The sequence below is a fragment of the Gallinula chloropus genome, assembly GCF_964237585.1.
Source record: "Gallinula chloropus genome assembly, chromosome: 19".
NCBI lineage: Eukaryota > Metazoa > Chordata > Aves > Gruiformes > Rallidae > Gallinula > Gallinula chloropus.
In genome coordinates this window covers 9,488,125-9,503,685 of record NC_140104.1, presented here as the reverse complement: position 1 = coordinate 9,503,685, position 15,561 = coordinate 9,488,125, and the positions used below count along the sequence as shown (strand labels likewise).

General features: G+C 45.1%; 1 protein-coding gene across 1 annotated transcript in view; it reads right to left on the bottom strand.

Annotated features, from left to right (window-relative positions):
• ANKFY1 (ankyrin repeat and FYVE domain containing 1) overlaps nt 1-15,331 on the bottom strand; it is a gene marked incomplete at both ends in the record, with an annotated part of 29,972 nt that extends 14,641 nt beyond the window's left edge. Inside the window, 8 exons of the mRNA XM_084273083.1 lie at nt 31-235; nt 2,315-2,480; nt 3,351-3,500; nt 4,946-5,069; nt 6,216-6,351; nt 9,592-9,710; nt 11,140-11,344; nt 15,322-15,331. Of these exons, the coding sequence (XP_084129209.1) occupies nt 31-235; nt 2,315-2,480; nt 3,351-3,500; nt 4,946-5,069; nt 6,216-6,351; nt 9,592-9,710; nt 11,140-11,344; nt 15,322-15,331 (1,115 nt within the window). The remainder of the gene's footprint in view (nt 1-30; nt 236-2,314; nt 2,481-3,350; nt 3,501-4,945; nt 5,070-6,215; nt 6,352-9,591; nt 9,711-11,139; nt 11,345-15,321) is intronic.
• Between the last annotated feature and the right edge of the window lie 230 nt (nt 15,332-15,561).

The following is a 15,561-nucleotide window of genomic DNA, read 5'->3' as shown; positions in this document are numbered from 1 at the left end:
CTAACAGACTTTGCTGCACACAGGATTTACCTTCCTTTGTTGTCTTGCATGTTTGGATTGGCTCCTGCCTGTAGGAGGGACTCTGCTATCTGTGCCATCTCTGCCATGACATCTGGCAAATGCTTCTTGGGGCTGTAGGAGGCCACAAGGTGCAGAGGCGTCTCCTGGTCTCCCAGTGTAGCAGCATTCACACGGGCACCGTTTTTAATGAGAAAGTTTGCAGCAAATTTATCTCCTTTTGTGAAACAAAATAAGGTTGTTTATGACACAGTGGAACTCAACATACCTTGTACCAGTTCTGCAGTGGGTACACATGATTCCCCTCTATTCCATACAGCCACTGCAATGCAAGTGCCAGCTTTTAGACTGCCTTAGCAGTAAGTGACTTCAAGAACACTTCACTGCAAAGCCAGAATCAAAATATTTTGTAACAATCCCTTGGAAAAGGTGTTTTGCCCAGAGGTTATGTGACAAGTTCACACAGTAGTTAATTTGTTATAGTGATGATGAGTTTGCAAGTTCCTTTGTCAAGATAAATCCATTCCTGCTTTAATGCATAATTGGCCAAATTGTGAGACTAAACAAACAAGTAGCTTTTAAGCAAAAGGTAATATTCCAGGGCATCAAAAGTGTGTAGTTGATGTTAGTCATCTGTTCAACATTGCTACACAGACAAGCAGTAACAGAGCTTTTACTCTTGACAGTTTAGGCCCCATAATATATACAGAATAAGGGCTTCAACAGTTAGGACCCACCATTCATGGCATTCCTAAAAGTCCCTCTTATGAGCTTCTCAGAAGTCAGAACTTGGGCTCACTTCAGTACACGAAACCTTGGACTTAAAACACCAAGATGCAGACAGTGACTTTGGGAGAATACTAATTCCCCTTTCTCCAAAACTACTTTGAATATACATATTCACAAGTTGCTTGTTCTAAATGCAAGGCTGGAGAACAGACTGCCACGTGCCTGTGTAAGCAATACAGACTGCTGTATTATCTCTGCCTGCAAAAGAACAAACCCCATTTTCTGATTTCTATCTGATATTCCCTGACTCTTCAGCAATCAGAAGAAATAAGAATCACATGGCAAGTTAAAACAATTTGCTTTAAGATCCATTTCAAGAACATGTGATTAACAGTGATTAATCCACTGAAGCCTTGGTTACTGAAAAGCAAGCATTCATTCTCAGCTCTAGCTTAGACTGAAAGCAGACATTAAACCTAGAGGACAAGTGCTAGCAGTAAGTATAAAGAACAGCCTGCTGCAATCTTTCTAGTGCTTTATAGGGCTGCAGCCATCACAACACTGACCTATGCCTAGAAGGTGTCCTACTCTTGCTGATGCAGTTTCATTCACAGGATCAGACATCAGCATTACCCTGTTCAGACATGTAAGAGATTAAAGAAGAAAGTGGGGAGCTGTATTTTGAGCTCACAAAACTTAATCTACTCCCAAGAGTGATAAAGCTTGCTGCTAAAAATAAAGTCATGCTTTAAGTTTGTGGCACTACACTACCCACAGGTTCCAGTCAAAAGTAAGGTTCCTTTTCTGCCTGGCTTTCTGGAACAGAGCTGCCAAAGATCTCATAATAGGCAACTAGCAGCATGAAATGTCCCTACAGATATTTACCAGTCTTTGGCTATAGGATACTTCTGCTGCTTTGGAGTACTACAGTCACAGGAACCAGTTTCTGATCTGCTCCAGTTGTCATAAGATGCATTTTCTATTAAGGTGGAGGACAGCTCAAGAAAATAACATACTTTTACTCAGACTCCACTCTGATACTATGCTACTATTCACTGGAGCTCAGAGATATTCAGATTGGCAAAGTGAAGAGCAGGTCAAAGTTCTTCTATCTTTCAGCCTATTCTTCCTCTCCTAAAATTGCTGTCCAGTAGCAAGGACCCTTGCTGTTAACCATAATCAGAGATGCATACACTATTCAATCTACATCTAGAAATTGTTTTCATCTTTCCTTATGACTAGGCCACCATACCTGATACAACTGTTTGACAGAAAGACATAGTCTTGTCAAGTTAGAATCCCCTCAGTATCTCTCTACACTTCTTCCCTTAGCAAACAATCCAGACTGCTTATACTACATAAGTTTAGTCCACCAGCCAGCAGGGCAGCTTTCAGATACCAAGGGAACATTTGGGTTTAAGTTTAAAGAAAGAACTAGGACAGAGTTCATCCTTGACTAAAGTTTTCCAACTGAAATGTCAGCTACAAAGTGGCACAGGAACAGACTTTGGAATATGTATTGCCCTTTGGGAACTGCAAGTTAAAGCTTCAAATGCTATTTACTTACCTCTTTGTATGGCTTTATGTAACAGACTCCAGCCTTTCTTGTCTGCCCTGTCTACATCAGCCTTGTAGTTGACCAACGTAGTTGCAATACTCTCCAGTCTTTGGGCAAGGGCTAGATCCAAGGCAAGATCTCCATTGTGATCCAGTTCATTAAGCTTTCCAGGAAGCTACAACACAGATTGTTAGAGGTCTGCTCATCCACCCAACGTAACGTTTGATCAGCCTGTTCCACCTACCACAATGTGAGACCTTCAGCTCTCATGCAAAACATGTGTTGCATTTAAGTGCATCTTACACAGAAAGAGAGACATGCATCACCCTGTGCAAGGCCACCCAAAGGGCTGTTCAATGAAAGCAGGAATTCTGTTTGCAAGCCTTGTTTAGCTCCCAGGAAGCAAGGCTAGTACACCCTTAGAAGATGCTGTCTATATAGGCATATTCAACATAATACTTCAAAAAATTATTCAGTTATTTCTTTAAGGTACCTCAAATCCCAACTGGATTAGCACCTAGGAGTACCAAGTACTGCTACACCTGTGACACTCCCACTGCTTCCAGTTAGGATCTGAGGCATCTTAGAGGACTTGGTTGTCTTAATTGTTCTTGATAATTAATACTTGAATAATTCTTCCTTCCTCCTTGTTGGAAGGCAGCTTACTTGCTAGTATAATGTTCATCCAAACGAATACCTGTTACTTCAAACATTCAACAGAATAGGAAAGGCATTTGTTCAAAGAGATGATGCCTCCTGAACTACCATGAAGCAACCAAGTTGACTATCACACCATTCAATCACAGGTGTCCATAGCCATATCAAGTATTGTTTTTTAGATACAATCGGTTGTATCAAAGGTGTTTTATCACTTCTGAATTGTGTCTATGGAGCCTTTACCACTAGACTTCCACTGCATACATAGAAATAGCTATGGTAACGATAAAACATACAAAGAGGACTTAGTGATAAGACACTGATAGTTAGGAAGTAGTTATTTGAAACACCAAATTCTACAGGACAGATCAAGTCAGTCTCACTATACCTGTGAGTCCATTTCAATAAGGTACAAAAAGACTACATCTTCTCTCTCAACTTTAATAGCCTTGTGCAAAGGATATTCTGTCTTGGATTTGAACATCTTGTACAGTAACTGGGCACTCATGCTGCTAAAGTCTTCTTTACGAAGGTCATCCTAGGAGCAATGAAAAGAGGGTCAGCAGTACTCCTTTGTGAGAGCAAGGCATCACACTGTACAAATGGCAAGTTCACAAAAGGAGTTCAGTTAAAAGCTCCATCCTGCCAACATCACAAGCAGCAGGAGCAATCCAAGATAACATTTTAAGACCAGTTAATGAAATTTCTCTTTCCTTTTGCATACAGACATGAAAAACTAGCATTTTACCAGACATTACAGCAGGTTAACATCTAGTCCTTAAGATAGTTCTGTATCTGGGCTTAAATCACAGATTAGCTTTTTTGACAAGAAGTCCTACCACTACTGAACACCAACAACTCTACAGAACTTGGAAAAACTGAACAAAGATAACCAGAAACTTAGAATTCAAGACCTTAAGTTAAAGCTCATTTGAGTAAACAGAAACAAGCCTATATACAGACAACAGTGTCAAAAGTTAGGAGCCAGGAAAAGTAAAACATCTGAACCTGTGGGTTGGCCATTAATCTTCTATATTCACAGATTAAAACACTCCCCTCTGCTGGAGCATTAGCCAGCCAAACATCCACATCCAGACAATGCATATTAGATTTAGAATAACCTAAATACTCACACACTATTCTGCTGTTGACAAGTCCTTTTAAAGGATAACCCACTCCACAGTTAATCAAACTTTCCTCAAAACAACAGATTACAGCAAATAAAGCTTCCACGCCAGTTGCAAGACTCCTTGCCACTCCCTCCATTACAGGAGAGAAACTTTTCCCTGGATTATTTTTAGAAGTATACACAGGCCTGGAATTTGTGATCTGTAGACAGAGACCAGCTATGGATGAACTTCTAAACAGTTCAAAGTCCAGAACTGATAAACAACTCTTGCTTAGTAGAATGCAGTCCCTTTGGTTTGGCTCATGCTTAGGAAAGCAAGATGCTTTTTACAGTGAGGTAGTTCCAATGAACAGAACAACTCTCCAGGCTATAAACTACTTTCTCCCCTGTTGAGACATTCACACCAAGATAGACAACAAATAGAACCTCCAAAGATAAAACCCTGAGAAGGAGCCACTTAATGTGCTTTGTTTCAAACATTTCTGTTTGAAATTTTAGAGAATGCCAAATAACATACTGCCCCAAAAGTACATATTATAAAGGTAAACAGGCAGATGAGAAAAGTCACTCCTGCCACAGAAGCTGCCCATTCACTCACACCAGAGGACAGGGTAGGCAGACTTGACAGCTTTTTATCAACACTGTTGCTCCTTGCAAGCATAAGCATCAACAGAACAGGTCCCCTTAGTCACTGGAAGTTACCAGGAATCCATGTAACATCCATCCCAACTGGAATGGTGGCATAGCAAGAAACACTCCTGAGGTTCAACTGTGCAGTAAGCTACACAAAATCCTACTGATTAAGCTCCTATATTCTGCAAACATTTTTCTTGCTTTCTTCCTACAGTACTTACCCAGTGACTAGCAATTATCTCAGCACAATAGTTCAGCAGTGTGCTAGCATTCAGCTCCTCAGCAGTCTGATAGAAACGAATGCAGTTCCTAACATTAACTAGTGACATAACTCCTTTCTCACACCTGTCAAAACAAGAAAGACAGCATTCAGTGATCAGGAAACAGCTTCACTGTAGTTAGTCTCCCAGGTGCTGTAGACTCCTCTCTCTGGGTACCAGTAAAAAAAAAAATCATAGAATCACAGACTGGTCTGGGCTGGAAGGGACCCCAAGGATCACAGAGTTCCAACCCCCCTGCCACAGGCAGGGACACCAACCTCCAGGCCTGGAGCTACACAAGGTTGCCCAGGGCCCCAGCCAACCTGGCCTTGAACACCCCCAGGGACGGGGCACACACCCCCTCTCTGGGCAGCCTGTTCCAGCCCCTCACCACTCTCTCTGGAAAGAACTTCCCCCTAATATCCAATTTCAACCTTCCTTCCTTCAGCTTCACTCCATCCCCCTTGTCCTGCCAGTCTCTACCCTTTGAACAAGCTGATTCCCCTCCTGTTTCTCTGCTCCCTTCAGGGACTGGAAGGCTGCAATGAGGTCCCCCCACAGCCTTCTCTTCTCCAGGCTGAACCAGCCCAGCTCCCTCAGCCTCTCTTAGCAGACACCTATTAAGAGTCCCTCTAAACTAAGGTCCCTGAGAACACCACACACTGCAGGAGCCTGCAAGTGGAGACAGACACTGTTAGTCCTCCCAAGGGAATAAACCACAGTTCTTTCACTGTTAAGAAGCAGGGGACATAACTATTGTTGCAAGTGCTACAGAGAGCATAAGCAGATTGTGCTAAAGCTAGGAAAAGGCATGTCACACATAGCTATTTGTTTAATAATGAGACAGCAGGATCAAGCAGCTACTCAATAGAGATTTCCACCCATAGTATTTCGTTACCACAAGGTGCTTGCCACTGACTTTTCCTAGCCTTCTAACAAGTCCTCTCTTTAAGCTCTCCAAAGCTGATTTCTAGTTCCTCCTATGCCAAATTAGGGATATTAGTTTGACTGGAAGAAGAACTGGAAAGTAAGCACAAAAGCTATTAGAGCTGCAGTGTAACTGTAGTGCAAGGATTGATACTCAGTTGATCACAGGAAGTGACGCTGTGTTACTGAAAGCCCTAAGACTTTGAAAAAGCAAAATTTAATCCAATTGCCAGCAGCTCTCACTATTTCTACTCAAACAAGGTTGATTAGTTCAACAACATTCACTGTATTTACAAAGACTCACCTTTCTCTAAGCAGCTGGAGCTGAAATTTATTAGCTAGTTTCATGAGCTCTGTCAAGAAGATATCATCTTCTCTTAGCTCAAGTTCATCTGTGTAGATCCACTGAAGCATTGCCATGGTTACCTCTGGGTCAGCATCTGGTATAGGGAACAACAGGGATTCATAAAACACCCAAAGAACAACCACCTATTCAAGTAGTTACTGTTCCTCTGGCTTTATTAGTCACAGCTACCATGAAAAAAGGCTCAAAAAACCAGCCTCATTGAACTAAAGCAGTGAAGTTTCAAAGTGTTGCAAGATGCAAAACTGGTCAGAAGTTGGAGTTACCAGCAATACTGGCACCAAGCAGGAAAACACTTCCACTGGAATGCTGCAGAATGCCAGGAGCCCTACATGCCCTCCTCCCAGCTGTACAAGTGCTGCATATTTCAGGGCCAGTGATGCTCCTGTGAAGCCTTTGGTCCCTCTCATACAGCTAAACCCACATCTACATTTGACAAGCCCAAAGCCCCTTTCTGAGTTAAGAATCCTCCCTGTTACATTACAGCTCTATGTTCCCACCTGTTGCATTCTAACAGAGATATCCTACACCTTGGTAATGACTACAAAGTCCTTAAAATTACTGGGAACCATTTCTTGGGAAGGTACAGAAGAGTCATAGCTCAAGCTAGTTGGATTTCAAGTGTTTACAACAATGATCCCAAGTCTGACATTTTTACACAGAAAGAAAACTAGAAACGTACACCACAGGACATGATACATGAGCCCAGTGGTCAGGGACATCTGTCCCCCAGCCAGAAGTATAGTGGCAATCCTGCTTACAGGGATGTAGATGAGAATTACTTCACAACGTAAGACCCATGACAACAAAATATACCATTCACTTAGAAAATGTTCAGCTGTTTTGTTTGGTCTTCAAACAAAACCACATATGTAAAGACACTAAAACATCTCCTTTACATGGTGGGTTGCCCCACATTATTTGTAGAGTACTTGCCATAGCATGTAGACTGCCTCCTAAGAAACAGGAGGCTTTGGTATGGCAAGTATTTTTTGCCAAAGTTGAAGCTTACTTGAGCTGTAATATCAGATCTGCCTTGGCAGAGATAAGAGTTCAGTTTCTCCCTTCCAACAAGAGAATCTGTGTTCATATCGCGGAATCACAAGGTTGGAAAAGACCTTTAAGATCATCAAGACCAACCATACCCATCCTAAACCAGATCCGTAAGTACCTCATCTACCCTTTTTTACACACCCAGGGAAGGTGACTCAGCCCCTCCCTGGGTAGCCTGTTCCAGACAAAACAACTCTTTCAGGAAAACATTTTTCTAATATCTGCTCTGACCCTGCCCTGGCACAGCTTGAGCCCATTGCCCCTTGTCCCATCTCCTGTCCCCTGGCTGAAGAGACCATCACCCACCTCTCTGCACCCTCCTGTCAGGTCAGTGGAGGTGGGGAGAAGGTCTCCCCTCAGCCTCCTCTTCTCCAGGCTCAACACCCCCAGCTCCCTCAGCTGCTCCTCACAGGATTTGCCCTCCAGCCCCTTCCCCAGCCTGGTTGCCCCTCTCTGCACTCGCTCCAGGACCTCAATGTCCTTCTGATGGGGAGGAGCCCAGAACTGGACCCAGCACTCCAGGTGCAGCCTCACCAGTGCCCAGTACAGGGGCACAATGCCCTCCACAGACCTACTGGCCACACTATGTCTGACACAAGCCAGGATGCCATTGGCTTTCCTGGGCACACTGCTGGCTCATGTTCAGCCTGCAGTCACCCAACACCCCCAGGTCCTTCTCTGCCTGACTGCTCTCCAGCCAGTCTCCCCCAAGCCTGTAGCGCTGCCTGGGGTTGTTCTGTCCCCTGGGCAGCACTCTGCACTTGGCCTTGTTAAACCTCATCCCACTGGTCTCAGCCCATGGGTCCAGCCTGTTCAGATCCCTCTGAAGAGCCTCCCCACCCTCAGGCAGATCAACACTTCCCCCCAGCTCAGCCTCACCTGCAAACTCACTGAGGGATCATTCAATCCCTTCATCCAGGTCATGGATGAAGATGTTGAACAGAACTGGACCCAGGACTGAGCCCTGGGGGACGCCACTCGTGACCGGCCTCCAGCTGGATCTGGCTCCATTCACCCTTTGGGCCCATCCAGCCAGTTTTTAACCCAGCTGAGGGTCCCCCTGTCCAGGCCAGGGGCAGCCAGTTTCTCAGTCAGAATGCTGAGAGAAAGTGTCAAATCTTTCACCTCTGCTTAAAGAGTGGAAAATTCTACAGATGACATGAGCTCTGAAAACAATTCTAAATTCCCACACAGTGGGAAGTATCATTACTAACACTTATTCTAAGTCTCATCCCATAATAGTAAGCATTTGCATTAGCCTTCAACATGCCAGACCACAGTTATAATTGAGATTCTCAAACTATCTTAAATGTGGAGCTGGAAGTGCTCTAGACTGCCACTTGCAACAAAACTTTAATTAAAACAGGTTTTTTGATAATACCCTTCTGTTAGAATAGCACTCAATTTAAAGACTCCTTGGCAACTGTCTTGTGGCTGCAGAAAGATCCATAAATCCTTTTACAAGAGAGCCTACACTGTCTCAAAACCAGCTTGCTGTGACTTGCTTCTTTCCAGGCTGCCTGCACTTGAGATTCATGATAAGATTAAGCACAGAAAGCGCAGCCGATGCTTAATATTCAACATGCCAGCCAGAAAACCTGCTCAGCTTCATGTCTGGTTTTACTGCTCACAAATGAACTGTAGACGACTCTTCTATACTGTTTAGTACAGAAGAAGTGTCTGTCAAGAAGTTCAACCTGCAGAAGTACCAGCCAGTGTAAACACAAGCAAGGAACTGCTACAACAGAACACAGTCTGGCAGATGGTCTTTTAGAAAACTTCTCTTCCTCACCTATTTTGTAAAGATGTCAAAGTGCAAAAGCAAATCACTTTCTCGTAACAGATCAGTATTTGTATTCATTTCACACACACTAAGTTCACAAGAAGCAAGGTATTTCCACCCATGACACTTCAGAGAAATTATGCACACTACCTCAAAAAGCCCTGTCCTTAGAAAGGAAGAAGTCAAGCTCCTCCATATAGATTTGTTTTTCATAATGTTTAGTTGACTCTAGAAAAGACAAACAGGCCACCATTCTCAACCCCTGTTCATTAAAGAGAAAGAAGGGAGGTTATTGATTTAACTGGCACTAGCACCAAGTTCACAAGCGTACTACCACAAGACAGAGCTCCATAATTCATGGATTAAGCACCGCTTTTTGTGGACAATAATAGTCTGAAAGGTACATGGAGACTCTTTTCCCAACAAGCCCTTTCAGCCATCCTGAAGCCAATCTGAACATTGTACTAAGCAATGACTGACCTGACAGATCCAGCTCCTCTGCTGAGGCGAGGTTGGCAAGACTCCAAGCATCACTGCGGGCCGCCAAGACGAATTTGTGAGCACTGATGTGTTTGTCCCCAACCTTTATCTTCAGATCACTGATAAGAAGGAAAAAAGCATATACATGTACAATGCAGGCTTCCTCTATGCTTAGATATGCATGATTGATCATCTCGAGTATCTGCCCTGGTATCCACACTGAAGTTCAAATTGAGTCATCAAGCTGCATTTAATTAATTAGAACATGTTGCTAAGTGGCACAACTCATTCTTCTAGGGAGAAATGCAACAAGGCATTAATATCTGAAGTGCTTGTTGCTTGGGGTTTTTAATAACTATTCTGGAATAAGGAGCAAGGGAACTATTGTAAAAGACAGGAAAACCCAACAATCTAAGTTAAATATTTATGTTGCAGTGTCCATACTGGTCCTGTAAGCTAAGTACCAGCAGCTCCAAACAAGGCCAACAAGAAAACAAATGATATTTGACAGTCTGACCACAAGGCAAGCTCAAAGAATCCCCAGTTCCCAGGAGACCATCTGTCAGGAGCACCTGACAATTTAATTTAACAATTTAATTCTGACCCCTTTAACACCATGTTATCCTTGGTAGGTAGAAAGGACTTGCCCTGTTATTTTATAGTCCCATAGCCTGTAAGCATTCTGACTGCATGGGTGTATTTTCCAGACCATTTTCTAAATCAAAGCACTGCTATAAACTGAAGTGCAAATGAAAGGCAATGTTACTTAACAGAACTTGTGCTTGGACATGCTTCCTTTCTCCTTTTATAACTAGACCACTGTTCCTTGCTTCAATTCTGATCAGCTCTTGAGGTTTAAAGGGATCCAGCTCTTCTGACATATGCTGCCTGACAAGTCTTTTCCCAACATGCTATGTTAGGTTCTTACCAGGCACAGAACCTTTTCCCAGGGAAAAAGGTCATGAAGAGATGTTGCAGTCTCAGAACTAAATCAGTAAAACGCTAGAGAACTGAAGGTGACCCTTAATGTGCCTATGCAAAAGAAACCATTAAACATAATTTGTGTGGAGATTCAACAATACAGTACCATTTTTAGCACTAACTCACATACAGAACTAAGACTTGTTACATCATACAACCAGACAAGTTAATTTAATCAGGCTTCTTTACACACAGAAGGTTACAGAGCTGGTTTCTGACATCCTTGCAAGAAAGAAGGCCTTTCCAATTGGTGGAAGAAATATCTAATGAATCCACCAACTCAGCACAGGTAAGTTTAAAATTACTTCTGTTCAAGTGGAGGTTTGCTGTTGGCAGTGAAAACTATCAGGTTTCTTTATATGTCTTAAATGTCAGTCTCAAAGGTGAACTTCTCCTTGGGGCACTTGATTCAAGAGCCAGATTCAGTATGCCACCTGACCTTAGCACACTCTTCCACCTGCAACTGCAGGTGAGCACTCTACTCATACCTGGCAACAGAGAAAGACTCACACCTACTGCAGCCTGACATTCCTGTAACATCCCTTTCCCCAGAGGGTGATTTCTTACCTGTACTGCTCCTGCTGATAGAGCTCAGCGACGATGGCAAGCAGCCGACTGATGAAGGTGTCGCTGGCATTGTCCTGGTTGGCCTGGGCAGCCAGAAGATTGCATCTCCTTTCTGTGTCAGCTAGTTTCTTCTGCAGCTTTACATACTCCTGGCGAAGAAGCATCAGGTGCTTTTCCAGCTTGGCCACCTCCTCTGCAAAGGCACACAAGTGTTACTATGAGGCTGTGCATCTGAGGGTAACTTAACCCTACAAGCACATTACACATAGTTTAATCACAGAAAACTCCAGTGAGAGTCTTTCCTCTTTCACACTACTTCTGCATCTCATCCCCAATATTAAACTTTGGATTTTCCATCATTGCCATGCATAAAATAATCAGAAGCCACTTACAAAGAAAGTTCCTGAATCCTGCCAAATCATGGGAGTCCATGACTGAAAATTAGCGTGGTGGAGGATAAACTCTAATTTTTACCCATTCATTCAGTTTAGTTAAGATGCTGTTTGACTTCACAGCTGAAGCATCACTCACAAATGAGCATCAGAACTGCTGCTGATGTACTGTATCTACCTCACAGCATTGAGCTGACCAGTTAATTCCTCACACTGTCAGCTAAAAGACTCCTTAGGAAGTGTCAAGAGTGGGAAACAGATTCTTCATAGAATCTGTGCTTTAAAGGCCAGTCAAAAACCACACAAAGCTCTACTTACTACTGGCACACATTGGAGGCACCACCCTGACAAGGCATCACTGCACAACATCAGGTCCATGGTGGCTATTTCACACAACAGCAGGTGGGACCCTGATCCCTGACCAAGTATTTCCATCCCATTGCAGGACACACCCTCGCATCACTCAAATGGTCAGTACAACACACTGCACTGTGTTTGTTCACTGAATTCAACCCAGGCCACCTGTATGGAAAGCCTCTGCTTCACTGCTGGAATGAAACATCAGTACAGGTGCTTAAAGACAGTCTTATGAACTTGTATTTATGGATCAGCTGCATAACTCAGATGTAGCCACTGTTGTGCTTATTCATTTCCCTGTCCCCCCCATCATTAAGTTGATTTTCCACATACTGTTGACATCTAAAAAACAACCCTAAAATGAGAGGCTGCAGGGAAGAGAAATTCAGCAGGCAACCAATGATTTTGAGTGGGAAAGTTCCTACCAGATTCCTCCCTATCAGCCAGGAATTCATTGTTCAACATTTTTTCCTCAAATATTTACTAAATGGAAGGCAGCACAACAAACAGTGAGAAACCAAACGCTATTGACCAGTGTTTTCCTCCTGCTTCTGTAGAAGAATTCAACAGCACAGCTGACCTTGGCTTTGCTCCAACACAGATCCCCAGGGCAAAGCATCCTTCTCTAGCTCAGGTGCAGACAGAGCACTCCATTCAGTTTTTCCTCTATGCACTGCTGCAGCAAGCACTCCCTCAAGTCATTTAACTTAACAACTACTGCAATGGATAAACAGAAGGTAATTGATCCTATTCCACTCTTCAGTTAGCACTACTTAGGCAGGTTTGGCAGTGTTCTTCCTTCAGCCACCTTTTATTTAGCTTCAGCCTGCAGGAGTTAGACACTTATCTCCTTTGGGATACTCTCCCTATTTTATTGCAATAGGCTATGATTTCAGAACCACGGTACTAACAGCACACCAACCCTCAAAGAGGTCTTGGAATTCTGGTCTACTCTTTCTACCTGCAGATAAACACAGTTTCAGCATTCCCAGAAGTAGGACATGTCCTGAGCAACTGCCTTACTGCTGACTCATAAGGAAGGTGTCAAAGGTGGCACAAAGCAAGCCCTAAAGGGCTTTCCTATTCTACATGAGTACTAGTCATGTAGCAGCTGCTGCTGCGCTCTTGGTGACAATAAGCTACCTTGCAGCACATCTCAGGTGCACCTTCACCACAGTTCTCAATACCCAGTAAGTCAGCATTCACTGCTGAAGAGCAGAGTCTCAAGTTTTCCTTGTACACAGTTCACTTAAAGCCCATACAGCACTCTTGCTTCAAAAGCAAAACCCACACCCAGTGGAGACCTTTGCATGGAGACACTAACAAGACATTTGTTAACAGGTCTCTGGAAGCTATACTCACATCTCGAGCTGGCAGAAGTGCATGTTCCATATCAAAGACTTTAAAGAGGACTTTAGAAAAAAGCTACTGTCATTTTCTTAAAGAAAACACAAAAGTGCTGGAGAACAACAGGAGAGCTGAATCCAAAGAGATAAGCAGGGAGGCAACAAGCAGTAAGGTGGCAGATAACATGTAACATGATCTACAGGGTGCAGTGGAACCCCTTACACCGCCCATCTCCCTCTCAAGAGCAGAGACAGAAGCACTAAGAGCAAGCAAGTAAAATATCCTAGAAATACATATTATTTCCTTACACCTTCAAGTCATGTCATTCACCCACTGCTCCACGCTGAACCCCACCTCACCAAGCCTGTGCAAGTGACTGCTTTCTTGGCCCTCCTCATTTTTTTGCATACTTAGGATCTTTACCCTGACAACCACCCCCAAACACTACAAGCATATTTCTGCTGCTACAGATGCAAACATTAACCCAACAACTTCTGCCCATGGCTGCATACAACCTAGCATCCCCTGGTACTGGAGATAGAAAACTTAAAAAAAAGAATCAAAGCCACAAGCTTAGCTCTTGTCATTTTAAGCTGTTCAATCAATTTGTAGCTAGGAATTACAATCAACCTAATTCAGAACTTCTGCACACAGAAGCAGCAGTTTCCTAAGGAAAAGCACTCAGCTTCAACCAGTCTGACAAGCTCCCTTCCTTAGTAACCCTTCCTAGCTGGCTCTCCAATACCATCACTGCTCACCTAGAAAGTGTTGCTCCAGGCAGGACTTTGGGTCCAGAATGTACCCCTGCACCCAGTCATCCTAAGGAATTGTTAGGAAGAGCTACAATTCCAGCTTATTATTCCCTATTCATGCAGGTTCACTCAGTGGTTACAGGCTTTCTCTAGCCAAAAGATCCAAAAGTTACACGAATTCGGGAAGAAACTTTGAAAAGTGGGGATGTCTGCAACAGGTTCACTGTGCAGAGCAGGATCCCCCAACAGAGCTTCGGATCCTTGAGAGTCTCAGTGGGCCAAGTTTCAACACCTTAAGACATCTTTAATATCTAATGCTCACCAGAATTGGGTCACCAAGCCCTAAAAGCAAGGCTAATGGGCTGATCAGCTAAATATGAAGCCATGGTATTTCAGCACACAAAGTCAAGAGTTGCTGTAAGGCTTTTTTAAACCAGCTTAACTTCAGCACCCTCTCCACTGATGCCCGCCAGAAGAACAGCATCTGATAGCTAATCCTCCACAAGTGGTTTTTAAAATTCTACCACTGCTTCAGAGCTGCACTCCAGGAGTGGAAGGCTGGGCTTTTAAGACTGGAAGTCAGAGCCTTTGTTCCCTTTGAAACTTGGGGCATTTTAGCTCAGTTTGCCAACTCAAGTTTCCTCCAGGGAGGAAAAGAGGAAGCTTCTGCCTTGCAGGGAGGAGGAGGCTGTAGAGATCCAAGGTTTTGATTTCTGTTTGATTTGTTTCAAATCTCATTACCTCGGTTTAATTAACTTTGAAGCTGTATAACTGACAGCCCCCAAGCCAAGCCAGCACAGGCTAAGAGCTGTGCAGGTTCCTTCAGAGCCTGAAGGCCACACAAGGCCTCCCCGCAGCCAGCGACCCGGGGGCTGCGGCACAGCCTTTCTCTCCCCCCTCCTCAGCCCGCAGCGACCCCGACAGACCCCTCCGGGCTCCCCGCAGCCTGCGGCATCACGCACCGCAGCTCCCGCCAGACCAGCCAGGCGCGGAGAGGAGCTCGGCGGGCTGCCCCAACGACCACCCGGAACTACAGCTACCCCAACCCCCGCCCCGCGGAGGGGGAAAGGCGCCTACGCCAGGCCCGGCCCGCCTCAGGGGGGTTCGCCCGCGGCCTCGGGCAGGGCAGGCAGCCGCCCCCGCCATTTCACGTTCATCTCAGGGGGCGGCCTGCCGCAGGCAGGGCTGAGCCGGCGCTACGCAGGGGAGGAGCGGCAGCCCCACACTGGAGCTTTCCCCCGGCCCCCTACGAGTAGAGAAGCCGTCCCGTCCGCGGCGCTTCCCCCACCGCCCGGCGGCCCCGCCCGGCCCCTCGCTCCGGCTCCCCCCCTCACCTTCCGCCATGGTGGGTCCAGGCCCGTAGCTCTCGCGAGAGCCTCTAGCCCGGCCCAGCCCTCCCCGCCGTCTGAGCCCGGCGCTCTCGCGAGACCAGCGCGACACCCCCGCTCCGCCCGCCGCCTGGTCTCAGCGGGAGCCGCGGGCGCGCCAGGCTGCGGCCCGCACCGCCCCGCTTTATAGTGGCGGCTCCTCCCCGCCTCCCTGGCAGCCAGCCGTGGGGCGGGGGGGGTGGCCTG